This window comes from Zootermopsis nevadensis, unplaced genomic scaffold, assembly GCF_977971745.1.
Source record: "Zootermopsis nevadensis isolate Lab colony 2312 unplaced genomic scaffold, Znev_1.0 Znev_ptg000028l, whole genome shotgun sequence".
NCBI lineage: Eukaryota > Metazoa > Arthropoda > Insecta > Blattodea > Termopsidae > Zootermopsis > Zootermopsis nevadensis.
Window position 1 is genome coordinate 14,643,103 of NW_028259160.1, and position 19,688 is coordinate 14,662,790.

At 38.9% G+C, this 19,688-nt stretch overlaps 1 protein-coding gene across 1 annotated transcript; it reads left to right on the forward strand.

The window, feature by feature from the left end:
* The first annotated feature begins 217 nt into the window (after positions 1–217).
* On the forward strand, positions 218–19,452 carry LOC110832809 (neuroglobin). Its single transcript, XM_022070163.2, has 3 exons — positions 218–1,881; positions 15,267–15,498; positions 16,441–19,452. Exons 1-3 carry the CDS (start codon positions 1,673–1,675, stop codon positions 16,585–16,587), a joined length of 588 nt encoding a protein of 195 aa, XP_021925855.1. The 5' UTR covers positions 218–1,672; the 3' UTR covers positions 16,588–19,452.
* Positions 19,453–19,688: the final 236 nt, after the last annotated feature.

A 19,688-nucleotide genomic window follows, 5' to 3' on the forward strand; every position in this document is an offset into this window, starting at 1 on the left:
TGATTTATTGAGATAATAAGTCAGCCACAACTCCTTTTGTTGACCTTGTACGTCCTCCAGAATTGTCTTGTGTTTTTGTTGTGTTTTGTTTCGTTTAATATAGTTGTACGCCTGAGATGCCACAGCTGTTTATTTCACTGTGAAGTTTCCATTGGCCTTGTGAGTAAACTGAGTGGAAAAGTTTCTCATCACAGAGTATTGAGTAGCCGGTAGAAAGGCAACTCCTTGGAAATCTGATGGTACTTCATCTGGTTGTGAAATTGTTTCCTTTGGGTCTGTGAAGATTCATTCCGTGTTCAGTAGTGCCTGCCGCAGGACTGTATCCTGAGCCAGTTTCTTTAAGATCCATTTTAATATCATCATCCGATTTATACTTGTTTCTGCAAAGTCATGCAGATATAACAAGACGACACAAGACTTGGACTGAGTGGTATTTAGCTCCTCTTATTCGCATTCAGTGCGTATTTAAACTCCATTCTTTTATAAAGCAAGAAGTGTACGGTTTGTATTAATGTGAGGAATGTGGAATATGACGAAAGGAAAGAGGAATGTCGGCTTGATAGGGCAAGCGTGACGTGCCTTTTAATGACAGTCATTAGAATCGTCACGTAACGTAGACGGTGAACGCCTCGCATACGAGAGTGATTTTCATCTTCACATTTTAGAATAGTGTGTTACGGGTTTCAATAGGAATTATTCAAGACGTAATGCTTCATGTTTAACCTACGTTGATTGTGACATTGAAAGTTTTTATTCTTATGAAAGTAACTTACATAAATATCAGATGTAATATCATAATTTGGCACCATTACCACGTTTCCAAATATTAAACATTTATTAATAGACGTACAGAAATTGTAATATGTCCATAGTCTTTCTAGCTGCTTCAGCAGTTCAGGAACCTACAGGAAGTGGTGTTAATATGATTGACTGGAATTCGTATCAGAGATAAAATGTGGTTTGTTAGTCGTATCGACAGAGATTTTAAATGTTAGCCTGTGTTTGTGTAGTAACGTTTGTGAAGTTTTGCTGTAGGAACCTGATTTCATCTCATTGACATAAGATGGTCAACGAATTAGTTGTGCCTCATTTCTGTCTGTTAAATATTCATATTAATGTTGTCCTTGGAGTATGATATGTTGGTTCATGAGTATCATTTTTAGAGAAAAGGACGGAAGCAAACCCGTCGACGTATCTTACTTCCGATGAGACAACTCCATGTGAGAAAAAAACTGAAATTTCCCGTCTCTGTTTACTTCATACCATATCCTGTCTCTCTCACACCTCCATGTATTCCTCGTCGAGGCAGCGCAGACGCCAAGCGTTGTATTCGGACGAGCGTCGCGCCTATAGGAGACGCACAGTCATTGTTGTGAGGTCAACATGACACCACATGTGTTAAACATTCATATTGTGCTGTTAGTTGGTTGCATTAAGGTGATCAAAACTATGGCAGGGAACTCGGTACATTCTGACTAATACGTACGTATGGGCGTGTGATAGATATAAATATTGTTTATAGCAGAACATATAAACGTCGCAAAGTGTTTAAACTGTAACGTAACGTAATGCAGACACTCGCCAGCTTCAGAAATAAAACAGAGCTTACCTGTTGGAGTTATCTATCGGTCTAGGATGAACTCTGATTAGAAGCTGTCATGGTCTGAGGAACATGGGGTGTGAACTGGGAAAGTTGGTCATGGTTCACCGAGATGCGGGTGAGGGCAGCAAAGGACGCCATGGGGAAGCAGGTCCACCACCACCACCAGAGCCCCCAGACCCTCGTCTGCCTCTTACGGCCAAGCAGAAATATAGTATGATGGCTTCATGGAAAGGAATCAGCCGAGCAATGGAACCAACTGGGGTGTACATGTTTATAAAGTGAGTATTCCACTTAATCACACAGTCAGTGAACCAGGAATACACAGAGTTCGTACCTTGCGAGAGACTACACGTTGTTTGCTGTCTCACCTCGCATATTAATTACAGACCAACTGACATGTAAACAAAGAACATATACAAATTCTCTCTTCGCCCTTAAATGGCGAAGCTCATCTAAATATTACTTACATTTTACAAAATTCGGTACCTGTCTACGAGAACAACAGCGATCAGATTCGATTTGGGGTTAATATAAACGCAGAGGTTGTACTGGAGTGACAAGAATCGAAATTAAATTCGCCTGGCAGATCATAAGTGTGGACCAGTACCAAATTTAATGGAAATCCGTTAAGTAGTTTCAAAGAGGATATATGCGGATAGATATACTCTCACAATTATGCCTCAATTTTATGGTATTTATACAGAAAAGCGCACAGGAGTTCCTCTCATCACGAAGAATTTGTACATCACGTAAAATTAATATCTCCTCAGTTTCTGATACAATTTAATACACGTACAGCCCTAATTAATCGGAAGTTGTTCAAAAACAATGATTTTATAATGTAGTACGAATCATGAAATAGAGTGTAAGAACAAAATAACAACAAATATTAACGATACGGCGAAATGTTTATGAATCGATTGTCATTTACTAATGTGCTCGCGATAGAACGTAATCGATATCTAAAACATTATTCAATTGTAATCGAATCTTCTGTCTAAGCCAAATATTCAGCCAAATGTTGTTTCATCGCTTTTGTTAGATATAATAATACGTTGTTATTAAGGCAATAACTCCTTATAAGTGGTTACTCCTGGTCTAGAGGCTAGGCCATGCAATATTGTTAAATCCTTGCAACAATCGCACCATAGCATTAAGGTAATCTAATAATGATTATGAATATGATAATCCAGTTTTAATTGTCTGGCGGCGCACTAGTAGCCCCGAACGGACTAATCGCATCTGAATGTTTGCTTTTCAAGGATTAGTTGTTATTGACTTTTTTTCTAATTTAGAATTACTTCTTAAATTATGATTTATTTTAGATCTTTGGTAGGATTATTTGTACGAAGCCAGGCTGTCACTAGGTAATGCAACACGGGAAAACGCGAACATTATCATTACCCCCATTAGGATTCGAACTATGGTAAATGTTCGAATGGCGAAGACCCACTCAGACCGAGCCCCCACTGTGAACGGAGAGTCAACACGTTTTACAAGTTTATTAGTGCAGTAATTACGTGGAGCTTTGTCTGAAGTACAATGTCAATAAACATTCACATAGAATGGAGTGGGGGGGAAAATAAATAACAGTCTACAATCGACGAAATTACAATTAAACTAAAACAATACAGTCGGGTTTTAAAAATAATATCTCAAAATTAATTTCTGTGTGAAGTTGACAGTCTTCTGGGATGTTGTTAGAAACTACGAGGTGAGAACTGTATATTATTCTTACCTGGTTGGAAATTTGTAATCGTGCCCTTAATTCCACAAAATGGAAGACGAGCCGCGGGCATGAAAACTTTCGCCAAGTGCAAAAATTGCTATAAAAATTATTTATTGAAAGCACAAAAATAATTTCAGATTTAGAATCATGAGGTGAGTGAGATTTCTTTCTGATTCATAATAAGACAAGCTGTGCATGGCAAAAGGAAACAGACTTCGATTCTTCTGCCAGTTTTGAAGATCGATTTACGTTTCTGGATTCACAGAGTGGGCACAAGATTGATGTATTGTTGTCCGTGACTGCTCTCAAGTTCGTCATTTATCCTTTACATGCAACAGCGGGCTATATTATCGTTTATAAGAAGAAAGTCGATATGATCTTAAAGATTTTAATGTGATAATCGTTCGTTGTATGTCTTGGTGATATATTTAACACGGTTATTTGTTTGGGACCCGAGTCTCCGTCCTGAGACCCATTGACCTGGCGTCTTTTGTGTTTTTCTTCAGTGCCTCCAAAAGTAAAACAAGCATGGCCACTGCCTTCCACATTCACAACTAAAGTAAAATTTGACTACGCCTAACTCCTTGAGAATTTGATAGTTGCTGAGCTAGTCAAGGACTTTCCTGTATGGAATGCGAAGGTTTATTACCGTGTTCCCAAGAGCTTGCCACTGGTTCCTATCATGAGCCAGCTTAAATCAATCCGCACCTTCACAACATGTATTTCTTTAACCTTTCATTTACGCGAAGAAGTCACAAGTTGCCTTTTTCATTCACTGATTTTGCGACCAAGATTTTTAGATTACTAGATATTTCTCATCTGCGCATGCGTTCTACATGTCCATCTTATATTCGTTGATTTGATCATCCTAATAATATTGTTTGAAGGCAGAAGGTAATGAAGTTCGTTATGCAAATTAGAAACCTCCATGAGGTTTATCTTTGATATTTTGAGCGAATTTATTGTAGGCCGAGCGGATTTACCTGATGATTTGCCTAGATCCGTTGTGGTTCTCGTCTGAGTAGGTTTAGTTTAGGCTTTATGAATTATTTCGTACTATTCAGTTACTGTCGGCCTACGTAAGACCGAGAACTGCTACAACGATTATCAGAATGGGGAACATGTGTACAGGAGCTTGTGTGTTAATCTGAGGCAAGACGCTACAGTCAAGTATGGAGAATCAAAATTTATATTGAGAGAATTTGGATTTACTAAGCCTACGCTCACATTCAGAACACGAAATCAGTGTCTCGTTTTGTCCCAACTGTCTGCTGCTTTTATAATTCAGAACACTGAAATCTTCAGTTTAGGGCAGTATAATTTGAGCTTGCGTTCTAAACTAGAGACAGTTAATAAAGTCTTAATTCGCTTTTGTCCTCAATCTATATGGGGACAAAATGGCGCCTGCGTTAAGTGGCGCTGCTGGCGTCAGACATTCCAAAACGAAAAATCGGAGTGATAATTCATCTCGCATCAACTGTTGAGGCACATTATCTAAAATGTGAAGTTTTCAGGGCAGCTGAATACTGAAATGTCTTTTCGTACTATTAGACGCGTGAGATTGGAGTTGGTTTCCAGGGTTTCGGAGACTGTCTCTGCACCCATCATCACGGGTTGAAATCAGTCTCTGATTATGGAGGCAGGAGCAGTCCCATAAACGTTTAAATGAACTCCACTGTCACGTGGCTGGTCATACAGACACACTGGCCACGTCTTTAAATTTCGGAATAGATTTTTATTAAATTTGTCGTCAGTTTAAAATGTATGTGGCTGGAATGTGTAGTTGATTTACTGTATACAAGTCCAATTGAAATTATCAGTTTGGCTGAATAACCGAACTATGTTTTGTATTTATTTCCTCCGATATTTGCAAAACATAACAGAGTTTAGATAATCATGTGTGGGTAAAATATATGTACACTTGCATTTAGATTCTGTATTCAAAAACGAAACATTCTGTTATTGACGATAATAATTAATTAAGCCCCTTCTCCACTGACGTAAAAGTTTACTTATTACCATTATTATTATTGTTATTATTGAGACTATTTTATCGAGAATATTACTTCGTCGTAGTGACGGGGCTGACTAAAAGGGGGGAAAAACTCAGAAGGAAGCGAGAAGGAGAGAAAGATCAAGACTGGAAATGAAAAGAACAGCTGAAATGCTTTGATGGAATTTTCAGTTACGAGCACAATTAGGCCCAAGCCTTCAAGCGAAGCCGCGCGTCTGATTGGCCGATGTGTTACGGAAGTGTCAGAATAAGAACTGTTTATAAATCTCCTTTCTGTGAGGACGTCGCTGGTGTTAGTGCAGAGACAAATGGACGCCTCATAAGTCATTTTATACTATTCACCTGATACGAATTATTAATCCGTAGAGTAACATGTCTGAGTGCCTGAGACTTTTCCGCGTGTCAGAAGCTTGAGGAGGGCCCAGATGCACACATCAGCAACGAACCACGAAGATAACTGGCGCCAAACATTCTGGAGGTTTGCCAGATGCAGTGATCAACTGAAAACTACCCCGCAGATACTTAATTTGTGCTGTTCTCGGTCGTTTTATTGTTATACTGCACTGCCAGCCACCATAAACCTTGAAGTTTTCGGGATCTAGATGGCGATGTGTCGTTTCCCTCCTCAGAACTTTGCACGACTACCATTCTGATGTTATCTGAGTTAGAGAATTGACATTCTTGAATACGGGAAGCCTCCAGTCGCATAATATTAATGTAAAACTTATCCTTTGGCCCATTATTAAACTACACATACATGGGAATGATTTTAACCATACAGATTGACTGAGAAAAGTGTTGTTTTCTGTTGCACTATTGACCACATCTCTGTATAAATTTCGTGAATTCCAAATTCATATGCAACTTGAAGGGATTATTTAATTTCCAGATTACTTCAGTATTTTATATCAAGTTGCTGCTTGTCAATTACACTGCTCACAGCAATTTTTTAACTTTGTAATTACTGAAAACTGGTGATAGTCGTGGCCGGTCCCACTGTAAGATTGCACATTAATCATACTTGAATGTTTCCTTCTGTCAACTATGAGATAATTAAGAGGTTTATTATTGATCCCATTATAACTGCAAGCGTGTGTAGGCTGCTCGTGAACACTTCCATCTACCAGTATCTTACTCATTATCATTAACATTATACTGTATTAGTCGTATATTGATATTTTATAGCGTCCCTTAGGCCAGTGGAAAAATTCCGCCTGGCGATATTTATATACCGCTGTTATTAAGTAGGATTTGAGGTTTTCACATGTCTGTCTGTCTGTCTATCGTGGTTTTTCTAGAAGCTAGGCAACCCACATGACCTGGAACATTTTTGCACAGCATTGGGAACCGTGGCCCCACTGTTGAAACGGAGTGTTGAGAAACAATGGCAGACGTGGGCATTGCTGGAAAACATAATTGCGCAACAGTGACCTAAGAGCTTACTACAAGGAGTACGTACACCTTTCATATCAGCAATGTAGTTCGTGTTTGGCATACAGAATACAATACTGTGCGAGGTCAGATGGCCTGCGGTCACTTCAGAGTAGACCCATACGTCCCAGGAAAGAGTAAAGAAAGAAAGAAAGAAGGAAGGAAGAAAACAATCGACTTCGTCACCCTTAGTCCTGACATCATAATACATTTTGTAAGATTCGTGTCTTAAATTCGGTTCTTAAAAGTAATTCTCTGTTCCATCTTGGCATTGACATCTCCTAACAGAATTTTTAATGTGAGTTGTTCGTGAAATTGATGGCTTCTGCATTCTAATCCCTCTAACGAGCTGTTGCGCCATCTCAGGGCATGTTAAAAGTCCCAAGGTATTTCCCACCAAACTTTACGTACATGTACATGAAGTAGAATCCTTTCCCAAAAGCTGGTAGTGCCTCAGCTGACTCAGAATTTTCCGGCATTTTTTTGAAATTTTAAGATGCATCACCGTGTTCACAGGAGCGCGCTACTAATCCCTACTCTGAGCCAGTTAAATCCACTCCACACCCTCACATCTTTAGGTCTCTAGGTCTCCGAACTGATCTCGTCCCGTGAGGTTTCCTTCTGTGTGCGTCGTTGGATAGGCCTCACGCGTCGTATTGAGCTTTGGCGAATGTAGTGGTCAGAGCGTAGGAATGCTGGAAGTGTTTTCATGGTTTGTGTCTGTGCTGGAGTGCGCGGCACAATCAATAATGCACCTGGCAGCTTGCTCGAGAACACTCCCAGGGCACTGTACTACTCTTGCCACAAACATTTTATTAAGACTGTACTTACCCCGTATTCCGAGCGCCGGGTTACTCAATGTTCCTGTGACATCAGTTTCACAGTAACACGGTGGGTAGGTAAGGATTTGGAAGGTGACTGTACTAGCCTATTTGAAGTTACTATCCTTACATTCGTGAGCAAATTTTTAATTCTTAATTGCGTGTGAAAAAGGTTATAGCAGCTATTACGTGTTTTATAAATTGTCACGGTTTCAGAAGACGTGTGTGCGCGTTCGTGAATGTCACATGCAGGTCTGAACGGCTAAGTGTGACCCTCGTGTTCACTTTTCCGCGGTCGCTTAAAAAATCGCCTCTCTAGAACCGCGTCCTCTGTCTGAAACTCATTTCTTTTTCATGGCATTTAACTTTACTCTCTGCATTTTTCAGCACTAAACGTGTTTCAAGTTGTGTTTTACATGAACTTCTTTGCCGGTCAACTTTCTACTCTTATCTCATTGGCTACAATAATTTACTTTCGCAAGAGGTATCCTAGGGACTACTTCGATAAAGTTAAGTCAGGAAGTCAAGATACATCTTCCTCTGCGTTAGTCTTTTAAGAATGAGATGTCAAAGCCTTTCTGCGCTGCAGAGCAACGTTTACGAGTTCTGGAAAAGAAATAAAGAGGTTCAAACAGGAAGGGGGAGAAAGGAAAAACAAATAAAGCTACAAATGCAGAAAAACACTAACAAATAAGGACAAAAATACAAACGTCACAGAAGTGTGGGTCGCATTCTCTTTCCTGTATCCAACAATAATTTTGTCGTACTGGATCGCAGAGCAAAACGATTCATGCCAGTCGATTCCTGTAAATAATAAAGACTCGATTATAATCTATTAGTTTCAATATTCACACACAAACACTGTGTGTGCTGACAGCGCACAGGCTGCCCCATCCACACACCGCCCTCTGACTTCTAACCTATATGCAATAATAATTTGCATGCGTCCGTCAGACCATCAGATACTTTCAGCCAATTTCAGGTGAAACTAGGAGATGGCTGTCTTCTGGGATATTTCGCCGTGTAGTGCAGTGCAGGCGATCTCTCTGATGATGGAGGCAGCATGGACCTCTGAAACGTTGGTAAACTTCTACCAGACTACACGGAGCTACATCCCCGAAAACAGCCATCTTCGGACTCAGCCGTGAGAATCTCACGTCACGCGAAATGAAATTAGTTTGTAAAATTTAGAAAGCCAAATTTTGAAATTCCGAAAATGTCGTATAAGAAGGTAGCCAGTTGTTGGAGCAATCTCAAACAGAATATTTGGATCTAAGAGGGAGAAAGTAATTGGAGGAGAGATAAAATTGTATAATGAAGAGATTAATAAATTATAATCTTCACCGAATATTATTAGGGTGTCAAATCAAGGAGGTTGAGTTGGGCGGGAATGTAGAATGCATAGGAGTGATGGGAAACTCATGCAGCATTACGACAGGGAAACCCGAAGTGAAGAAAGTCTAGGCGTAGATTAAGGGATAATATTAAAATGGATCTGAGAGAAATATTGTGTGACGTCGCTCGCTGGATTTAAGATAGAGCCCAGTGGCTGGCTAATATGAACACGTTAATTAACCTTCCGATTGTATAGCAAGTGGGAAATTTCTTAACTACCTTAACTTCTCTGGAAGTTAGTTTTATAGAGCTATAGTTTACTAATAGTTTTGTTTGTATCTCTCTAAATGTTCGACGCGGACGACATGATAGTGATGGGAGGGTAAACTGTGAAGTTATCTGTGTGTGTAAGCTACCACGAGATGAAGGTGTATGGGGGAGTGGAGGTATGCCTAACTGTACCTACACTTTTTTAACCTCGACACCGGAAACACGTATGTGATGACCTTCACACTCTGACCGGTCTACTCCATAGGAAAAGGTCCTGTTACCCCCTGGATACGACCCGGTTTGGGCGTGAAGACAAAGAGGAAAGTTCCTTCCCTGTTCGTCCAGCCCGTGAGTGATTTTAAATAGCAGCGTCTTGGTAATTCCACGCGTTCTCCTTGAGGAAACCACCAAGCACCTCAGTGCCGTCACGGTGGGTTATTTTTCTCTAGCAAATGTTAACAGCGCGTTGTTCGGATATACAAAGACGCGAGCAGATGGTCTTTTCTTTTACGTTCTGCGACGTTGTCTCCCTGAGCAGACACGGAGCGTCGACGTTAACTGTATTAGCCTGGCTAACACCTCGAAAAGGAGCCACTGTGGTCTAGCGGTTAGATCGCTGGCCTTGTAATCCTGGGGTCTCGGGTTCGATTCCCGGCGGTGCCCGAATTTATAACTTGTGTTGGGCAAGGCCGTGGTCTAGGCAACACGGAGTTTTCCTCCGGGGGCTTCCCCGGTTTCTCCGTGGCATCCCAACAATTACTCCATTCACACACAGAAGAAGGCAATGGATCATATGCCAAGAACGTATATGAACAGGTCCCAGTCCGAGAAAAGGATGGAAGGATCCTGTTCATATGGACCTGTCGTCAGACAGAACACTAAATAAATAAAAATAAATAACACCTCGAAAAACGAAAAATAAAACCTTCCGTCTTACTTTTGTGGGTCAGTTGTATTCCATATATTGTAACGCAACACAACTTGTCGTATAAACTGCATGTTTGCACACAACTCGTTTATTTCGAGAAAATCACTTACACAATAAGGATTTAATTGTAGTTTTACGTCTTTTGACGAAGGTCGTTTGTTATTTTCCTTCGTAAGCTTTCTAAAAGACATACATTGTTTCGCAAGCCGTCATGAGGTGAAGTATAAGACCTATTTATTTGGTACATCGGATGAAGATAATTCGGTCCAGCGACTGGGATTAGCTTCATCTAATGGACTCAACAGTTTATATTTCATACTTCTACCTGATGTCACAAGCAGATCCAGCTTACAAGACGTCAGTTCAGTCTTTGGTCTTAGGAGGGATTCCTGACCACAACTGACTAAGGTTTTCAGGAAATGTAGTCACTACAGTTATGTCGGGCATTATTAATGTAATATTAACGTCCTCGAACGTTGGCTTGACGTCCAAAATTATTATGAACCCTGTCAGACGTAAGTGCAGTGTTAGAATGAATATAACATAACCTTCAAAGGCGCTCCAATGAAGCTGCGTGGAATTATATGGCTTGGTATGTAATTAAATTCATAAAGACAGTGTCTTTCAGGAAATGGTTTATTATTAGAAATTAGTCTTACGTAAGCCGTCATGGACCACCTGTACATTTTAAGGATATCCGTTCAGTTAACCAATGAAAGATTACAATTCTTTTAAAGAAGGTTATTTCTGACAATAGAAGTCTTCTTCTGCAGCTAAATGAGTGTAAAAAAGTTGGATGTTGTTTCCGTGTTCCGTCGCATAATACACTGTATTACAATATTTAGAGGCTTCATGGAGCAGAGTCCCCTCTAAAAAGCTTATAGTCGGTTAGCTAGAGCACGAAAGTTCATTACTGTGTTCTCAAGAGTCCACCGCTGGTCCCTGAATCCAGTCCACATCCATACACACTGACTGCGTTCGTGAGATAAGTTTTAACTCTTTTGTCCCGATCGCCCGAGATGTCTGTTGTCTGAAAGATGATGCTCTAGCTAAATGATATTGATTCGATCTCTAATGTTCATACCGCAACCTGCATCAAACTTCAGTGAATTCTTTCAATGAAAATGTGTCTGCTGCATGAGTGAGACATCTTTCTCTTCAACGTCACAGGAATCCATTGCAATTTCACAGTTTAGTGTCCAATTAAACATAAAACAGACTGAAACTTTGAGGTGAACAATTCTGTCACAGATCATCAATAGTCTGAGATCCGTTCTCTGTCTTCAAGGTGATCTCTCGCAAGTACGAAAGTATTCGGATTTTAATGAAATTTGTGTTTATGAATCACGAATTGGGAAAGATATGGAATTAAATAATCGTGTCCTATCTTAAGATTCTATTTCATAAGATAGTGTAGTTGCGTCATATTGTGATTTATTAAATTAAAATTAAATTATTTGGTTATTCCGTCAAATCACAATGTATTTAAAATAAGATAATTAAAATAATTAAAATATCATTCTGTGTTCCATATCGAATAATCGATTTACAATTGGAACAGTTACAACATGTTTTGGTTTTATTAAACCATCATCAACTGTGTTGTCTACTATTTCATCTCTGGTATGTTTATTTTACTTTCCTTATAATATTATTTATTTATTTAATTGTTTTCTATATTCATCCATATTCATTAATGTTTCTTTGAATCATTTACTTCACAGACCGATGTAAACATCAAAAGCATCACTTCAAACAATAAAGTTGATCCATTATATGAAAATATCTGGACACCACCTCCAAAAAACTACACTACGAAAAATTGTAATTGAGTTTTAAATTTAATATAATTTTACACCTGATGATGGTTTAATAAAACCGAAACATGTTGTAACTGTTCCAATTGTAAATCGATTATTCGATATGGAACACAGAATTATATTTTAATTATTTTATTTTAAATACATTGTGATTTGACGGAATAACCAAATAATTTAATTTTAATTCTATTTCATGTTTGTTGTGCCGGCACTGAGAAAAATCGCGAAACATCTCAGTCAGGAGAGCCAATCTTTGAACAGAGAATCGAATTTCCCCCTGAATAATTGAAAGCAGGAGGGGCAGCTGTTACAGTAGGTCTATACGTGATTTAAGTCTTGCACCGATTGTCGGGAGGCCCTGTGCCAATGCTCCGTGTGCTGGAGTACACGTGTGCGTCCGTGTACAGCTGGAACGTAGCGACAGCAAATCAGATCGATGTGCTCTATATATAACCAGGTAACCATGGCGACCTCTGATGGTTCGTACAGGAAGTCGCTCTTTCTCAGATTGAAGGGGAGTAGGGGTCCGAACTCATGACTTGGGAACGGATTCGGCCCAAAAAGTATCCGTGACACCGATTAAGTTTTCCCTGTCTCTGAGCATCGCATCATGAGAGACAGGGAACGCGGACGTGAAGCTGCATGCAATTCATAACATCACAGCCGGTTTCGGACGAGCGGTCATTTCCACGCTTCGATCGATTTATACTCGACGAAAAAACACCCGGAACAAAATGAATATGACGTTGGAGCTTCTCTGAACACAGCGGCGAAGGACAGAAAGAATTTGCTTTGTCGGGAGTAGAATGCGGTCGTAAAACCCAGAGCCAGTCGCTTTACTTACAAGTGTATTAAACAAAGTACAAGGCTCGGATAGACGCGTCCATCTGACAGACAATTTACAGTCAGACAGCTCGAGTGATCAACTCTACATGGCATTACAAGGCAAATAAACGACGAAATTTGTTTCATTTATGCAAGAATTAATTAACTAGTACTTTGTCTCGTAATGGAAAACTGTTCGCTCATAAACGTATTTATCTTCCTGCATACTGTCTCCGCTCAGTTAAGGGTAATAGAATAGATACAAAGACATCAAAAATGTGTTTTATTTCCTCTCATGAATCATATTTTAAACGTTTGTTATGAAAAAATCCAAACAGCGTTCTAATCGTGGGGGTCTCGGTTTCGATTCCCGGCGGTGCCCGAATTTATAACTTGTGTTGGGCAAGGCCGTGGTCTAGGCAACACGGAGTTTTCCTCCGTGGCATCCCAACAATTACTCCATTCACACACAGAAGAAGGCAACGGCAAACCACTTCTGGATCATCTGCCAAGAACGTATATGAACAGGTCCCAGTCCGAGAAAAGGACGAAAAGATCCTGTTCATATGGACCTGTCGTCAGACAGAACACTAAATAAAAAAAAATGCTTGTACTGAATTTTGATATCAATTAACGTTGAGTATACTAGCAACATTGTCGGTCTGTTAACAGAAAATCCTGACTAAGGACTTTCGTGGTTTTCCTCAGCTCATATAGACAATCCTACTTTATGTGATAGTACTTTGAAATAGATCACGACCGCTTCCTTGCACATTCTTCCGTCATCTTCAGTCATCCGTATGTCGACGTTGCATTCACTATTCAGTTGAGAAAGCTTCGTTTAAACAAACAGACAAAAGTACTAATCCAGAAACTTTTAAGCTTGTAAAAGAAGTCTTAGCTGTAATAACCACGTCCTGCTGCCAAAGAAGTGCTTGGTGTTTGCGAATCAATAAAGCTGACACTGATCCTTACGACAGTTGTTCATCTTTCCACTCGGATGCTAGGCAACGCTAGTGAACTTTTTCAAATGTTTTCAAGTATTCTCTCCGTTGCTGGGCAACGCCGGGTTAAGTATATTCTCGGTTACTATAACTGGATCCACCGATTATGGCCGCTGATCTTTTAGGGAGAGCCCAGTATGCGGACCACTCAATGAAGGAAAGAAGGAGTTTTCGTCGGTCAGTACAGTCTGTGCCAGTGCAGCAGAGTAGAAGCCTGATAATTGTTGTCTTGTGACTGTGCTGTGTTAACAACATGCCACCTGTTCGTTACAATCACCTTTCTGGTCATTGATAACGCCTCGTATCATAACACTCAGACACACAAACCTCCGACGTCTTAATCAAAGAAGGACGAAGTGAAAGCCTGGCTATTGGAAATAAACATATTATTTTGTGACATGCTGAAAGTTCCACCGTACGATTTAATCAAATTAAATAAGTCAAAGCACAAATATTATGTGAGTGATCACATTTTAGTAGACAAAGAACGTCCTGTGCTGAGACTTCCGCCGTACCTTCCCGATTTAAACCCCACTGAAAGTATTTGGGGAGATGTAAAACAATGGGTTGCAAGCAAGAACGCAACATTTAAAAAATAAGACGTCGAGCATCTGTGTCGCCAGAGATTCGAAGAAATTAGGCAAGAGGAATGGGATAATGTATGTCAGCATGTGAAAAAATTAGAATAAAATTATTATTAGCAAGAAGGTATAATCGAAGACGCTATTGAACGTATTATAATTGAAGATAATAGAGTGGACGGCAACAGCGGCAGTGACGAATCGAGTGATGTCAGAAAGCGATGGTCTGTGGGAGTGGAATAATTGGAAGACGACCGAAGAGTTGTGAAGAAGATAAAATGATCTAATACTCTCTGCAGTTTTATTTTTCTAGTGGTTTTTAGTGCAGTGAAATAGACATTCCTGTGTTATATACCGTGGTGATATTTTATTTGGAGTTTACTGTACGCGGCCTGCTGCCATCCCTTCCAGCAAACTTCTGGTAAGTGACTCGCTCCGATGTTCCAATTCACAAATTTCAGCGGCCAAAAACGCTGGAACGCTTTATACTCAATGCAGTCTAGACATGCGGCCCATAGATTAGTTAAAGCACAGATCACCTGAGGACACAGAATATGTTAAGAACGATCAAAAGTTGGCTTAGCTTCAATGAGTAATTCGACTTCACGCTAATAGATGGCATACTAACCGTTAAGGACACTTACCGCTATAGTAGCCATCAACAAATTGCCTGCTTCAAGGTCACAGCAAAATCATAGAAAGTTGCAACACGAATAGCTGAGTCCAGGTGGGTAAAAGCACCTCAGAACTCGTAGTGCCGTGTTGTAATGGGGGGGGGGGGGGTGAAGTTTTTCCGTGACCTTTAAGCACGCAGTTTGATGAATATTATAGTGATTTTATTATATAGTGTGATGGCAGATGTTTGTGAATATTTCCTTTGATCGCGTTCTTTTCGCGTGTCACAGATTGTTCGAGGAACACCAGGAACTACTTAACCTTTTCGAGAAGTTCAGGGAACTTCGCACCCGCGAAGAACAAGCGAACAGCATGGAGTTGGCAGAGCATGCTAACACTGTGATGACCACGCTGGACGAGGGCATCAAGGGACTGGACAACCTGGACTCCTTCTTCGATTTCCTGACACAAGTCGGCGCTTCTCACCACCGCATCCCAGGGTTCAAGCCCGAGTACTTTTGGGTGAGATTATACTAACATGGCGGCCGTGTAGACTTTTGAGATGGAAGTAACACTATTTCATTTCACTCTATCGTGTCAGACATATATATATATATATATATATAAAAGGCTTAAAATATAGAACGCTTGTTCATGCAATTGTTATCCAAATGTTGAATTATAATGTGCAGGTCGCGCGTACATTTTGTAATTTATTGCTTAAGAGCAAAGCACGTATGAAAACGGACTGTCCGCCTGCATAGCGTTGTTTAGACTACAAGCCGGACGGTAGTGTCAGAGAAGTTGCCGCAGCGTAAGGCACTAGCAGAATGGAAGCTCGTGTTACAAATTCATCCCAGTATTGTTTCAGAAGTGGGCGTACTTGTGCTTTGTACCCTGTTTTCATAGTAAATAGACAGTTATTTACTATATTCTGTACTCTAGGCATCAACTGCATCTTTTTACTGTTTCTGATATTAATTGTACTTCTGTATAATTGGTCTTAATATTTATTATATCATGTCGTTGTAATGCATTCTTAGTATTTTATTGGTTTCTACACGTGGAGTGTTTGTATTGATCCTTGTTGTTCTATGTTCCTAATACTGCCGTGTTCAATTTAGTATTTTGGTGATGGCTCCAGTCGAGTTATTAATCTTACAGATTTTGTATCATTACATATTTATCCTTATAGGATGCTGAAGAAATTGAAATGTCGCCTGTATGTACACTAAATTTTAACCGTCTAAAGTCCTGTGGTAACTGTATATTTCTCATGCTTTAACAGGTAATGACTGCATTTTTCCTACAGTTTATATTTACAGCGATTATTTCTCTGTACTGAATTGACCAATTGATTTTTGTAATGGGAATATGTTGTGTTTTCTTTCTCCATGTATATTTTAAGTGGAAAAAGTACTTCATTGTAGTATCACATTAATAAACTGAGTTGCATTGTTTTAGAGAATCGAGCGACCATTCCTGGAGGCTGTGCAGATGACTCTTGGCGATCGATACACAGAGAACATAGAAAGTATCTACAAAATAACTATCAAGTTTATTATTGAGACTCTGGTCCGAGGATATGAAGAGAAGAAGCCGGACACATGAAACAAGGCTGACCCAAAAAGAAATGCAGAGACTAATAATGTTAAGAGAATTGATTACTCGTAAATTTGTAGTCAGTGTCGGATCCACATATTGAAGATCATTCAATTACCAGTTATCTGTGCACCCAAGCTGCAATGTTTCAAGGACATTATGCCTAACTGACCCAGTTCATACATCTGTTCGTAAATATTGTATGTAACTCTGCATAGACCTTATTGTGCAAATGTTCATGAAGCATTCAAAGGTGAAACAAAAATTGAGGCTTTTCATTTTAAAACATATACTAATTAATCATTTCCATGTTTAGATTTAATAAAATTAATTCTTCTTATTTAGTAAATTTTTGTGTTGTTAAAAAGCCACTAACAATTTTTGGAAGATGCCAGAAGTATCTTTCACTGATATTGCCAAAAACTACATGAACTCAGAGAAGGAGACAGCTTTGAAATGGGTAAGAATTATTTAATATAGTATATTACAGATTGAACACTGACTACCATACAGATTTTCACATATGACACAGATCACAAATATTTATAGGCATCCATCTATTCTCCATTTCAAAAAAAAAATATTATTCTTGATATTGTCAGAAGCCTTAGTGTTCGTTAACAGTGACAGCAAGAGTGCGATGTTGTGAAACTCTGGAGGATGATGCATCTGATGCATGGTCCATTGTCCAGTGCAGATCTTACTAACCTCATAAAATGTATTCACATTCCAACCACAGGCATTCGTTTATCTGTGGGATTATGTTGTAAACCCACTGACATATAACTTTGATGGCTTTGGAATGAAATAGTTTAATTTATTTGCCAATGCCTGATGGAATTATTTACATTTTTGAGATTTTGGCTTTGAAATATTTGAATTAATTTGATGTAGTTAATGAGTTCAGAAAATCAAACCATGGGATGATGGGATAATATAAGCAGAAGCCATATAGTAGTCTTGTTTTACATAGTCTTATGTCCCATGCCACCACTGAGAATAGAGTTCTGTTAATAGGACCTAGTCTTGGTCCCTGTTTGCAGGGTTAAGAAACACAGGGTCAGTAGCCTGAAGTCCCTTTATTAAGCTCACTATGTAAAAAAATGTTTTTGTAAGGAACCAGAGACTAAAATAAATGCACCCTTTTAAGATAGATGGTTGACCACAAAAATCTATGCCGGTGTTCTGTTTGAAAGGAAAGTGAGAAGCATTATTGTTGTCAAATTTATGACAGACATTTCTAATATTTGTTATGCAAATTTAGGCAACAATGCTGCCAAAGTATGTGCCTGTGTTTGGCTTACTGTCTAGAATTGTCTAGAAAGTGTTTAGTTTGACAGTGTTGTGACGAATGTGGAATACTGTACAATGTTCTATGTATATAAGTTAAGTTAAAGTTTGTAGTTGTAGCCAGCCATGTGCTGTGTGATGTTAAAGGAGAATGGTGTTGGGTTATTACTTGGAGATTGTGTCTGTATTGCAATGAACAGAAGGGAGTGACAGCTGCATGCATAATCGATGAGGAATGGAGAAAATTGCTTAGTCTGTAATAGTATGTCTAATTGAATGCTCTGACTGGTTTGTGCCTTGCTCGTTTCAGTCTGGTTTCATTATAAATACAGGTTCATGGGATCGCCAGGACCATATTCATGTGTGTCTTCTTCTGTCTTCCCCTAGTAAGAGAGGAGAAAGGAATTTATCTCTGCCACTGCATCCACACATCTATCAAGTCAATGAATACTGGGAAAAACTGGCTGGTTTGTGAAACTGACCACTCATCTCCATGTAGCATTGAAGCATTGAGCTTCACCCCAGCTCCCCCATGCATATTTATGTCTTGGTCCTTGGGCAGAGGCATGACTTTAGGTTTAATTGTTGTAAACATAATGGATTAAACTCTTGGCCTATTCTGGATACAGGGATCAAAATTCTTCCTTCCATCTTCATGATGCATAATCGTTTTTAATTTAATCCAATTCTATATCACCTCTGTATTTGAAATTTTGCTATAAAGTATCCAAGTAATTAATCAATCTGTACAGAAACATGAATTAAGAATAATGGTAATATAACATATATTGCCATATTTAGAAATGCTATATTATCTGATTCAGTAATGTATTTTGATGCTCATCTCAAATTAATTTTAAATTCAAGTAGCAGGCCCCCAGTAAAAAATGTGAAAGAAAAGACCATATGAGCCCCTAATTAAATTTATGCATTCCTACAACTAGCAATTCTTATTGAAATAATTTCAATAAGAATTTGCTTTTTCATTCAATCCTAGAATGCATTTTATTCTCAAAACCACATGATATTATAAACAGGAATGACATCAAATGAAGTTTAATCCCCGATTAGTTAATGACATTACTCGAAAGCAAAGCAAATCAAAATGTCAAAAGTAGGAGAATATTTGTAATTAATAAGAACTTACACTAACAATTTAAATTGTTAGTTTCAATACCTTCAGCATCTTAAGAAACAAGCAACCATAATAACATAAAATGACAAGAAAAAATAAGAAAAAGTTGTGCATAAACTGCACACAGTTATCAGCTTGTTCATTTAACTATGCAATTCACATATTGTGTACAGAAATGTTTGTGGTCGACTATTCTCGGTATTGATGGGAGAGCCAGAGTTAAAGTTAATATTAATTTTAAAAAATATAACTGGTGATGCTAACAAGTGTCTAACTACTTATCACACAAGCTGTGAGAGGTCTCTGAAAAACAAACTTTGTGTGTTGTTGTTAGTTATTAATTGTAATTAACTAGAATTTGTTTTATTTTCATGAAGTTTTGCTTCCCTGTGCCCTCCTTAGGTAAGTGAGTGAGTGTAAGCAGAAACAATTAAATAACCTAACACAGTCTTGTGCCTTACTTGATACCTGCAGCTCCCATCCTCATATCAAGGAGTCCAAGTAAGAATAAAATCAATATAATTGATTTAAGAAAGATACACACCTTGTGAAGTATTTCTCCAAAACCATTTTTTGTAACTGCATTTGTAAGAAATTACTTCCAATTGGTACTGTCTAGACTGGTAATTATTGTTTCTGTTGGTTGGTACGTTGCTGTTGGTGTTCGTAATTTCCGCCATCTGTT

Coding starts and splice junctions, on each gene's coding strand:
- LOC110832809 (XM_022070163.2), top strand. CDS start 1,673: ATGGGGTGTGAACTGGGAAAGTTGGTCATGGTTCACCGAGATGCGGGT. Junction 1,882..15,266: donor GGGGTGTACATGTTTATAAA/GTGAGTATTCCA, acceptor CGCGTGTCACAG/ATTGTTCGAGGAACACCAGG. Junction 15,499..16,440: donor TCAAGCCCGAGTACTTTTGG/GTGAGATTATAC, acceptor GCATTGTTTTAG/AGAATCGAGCGACCATTCCT.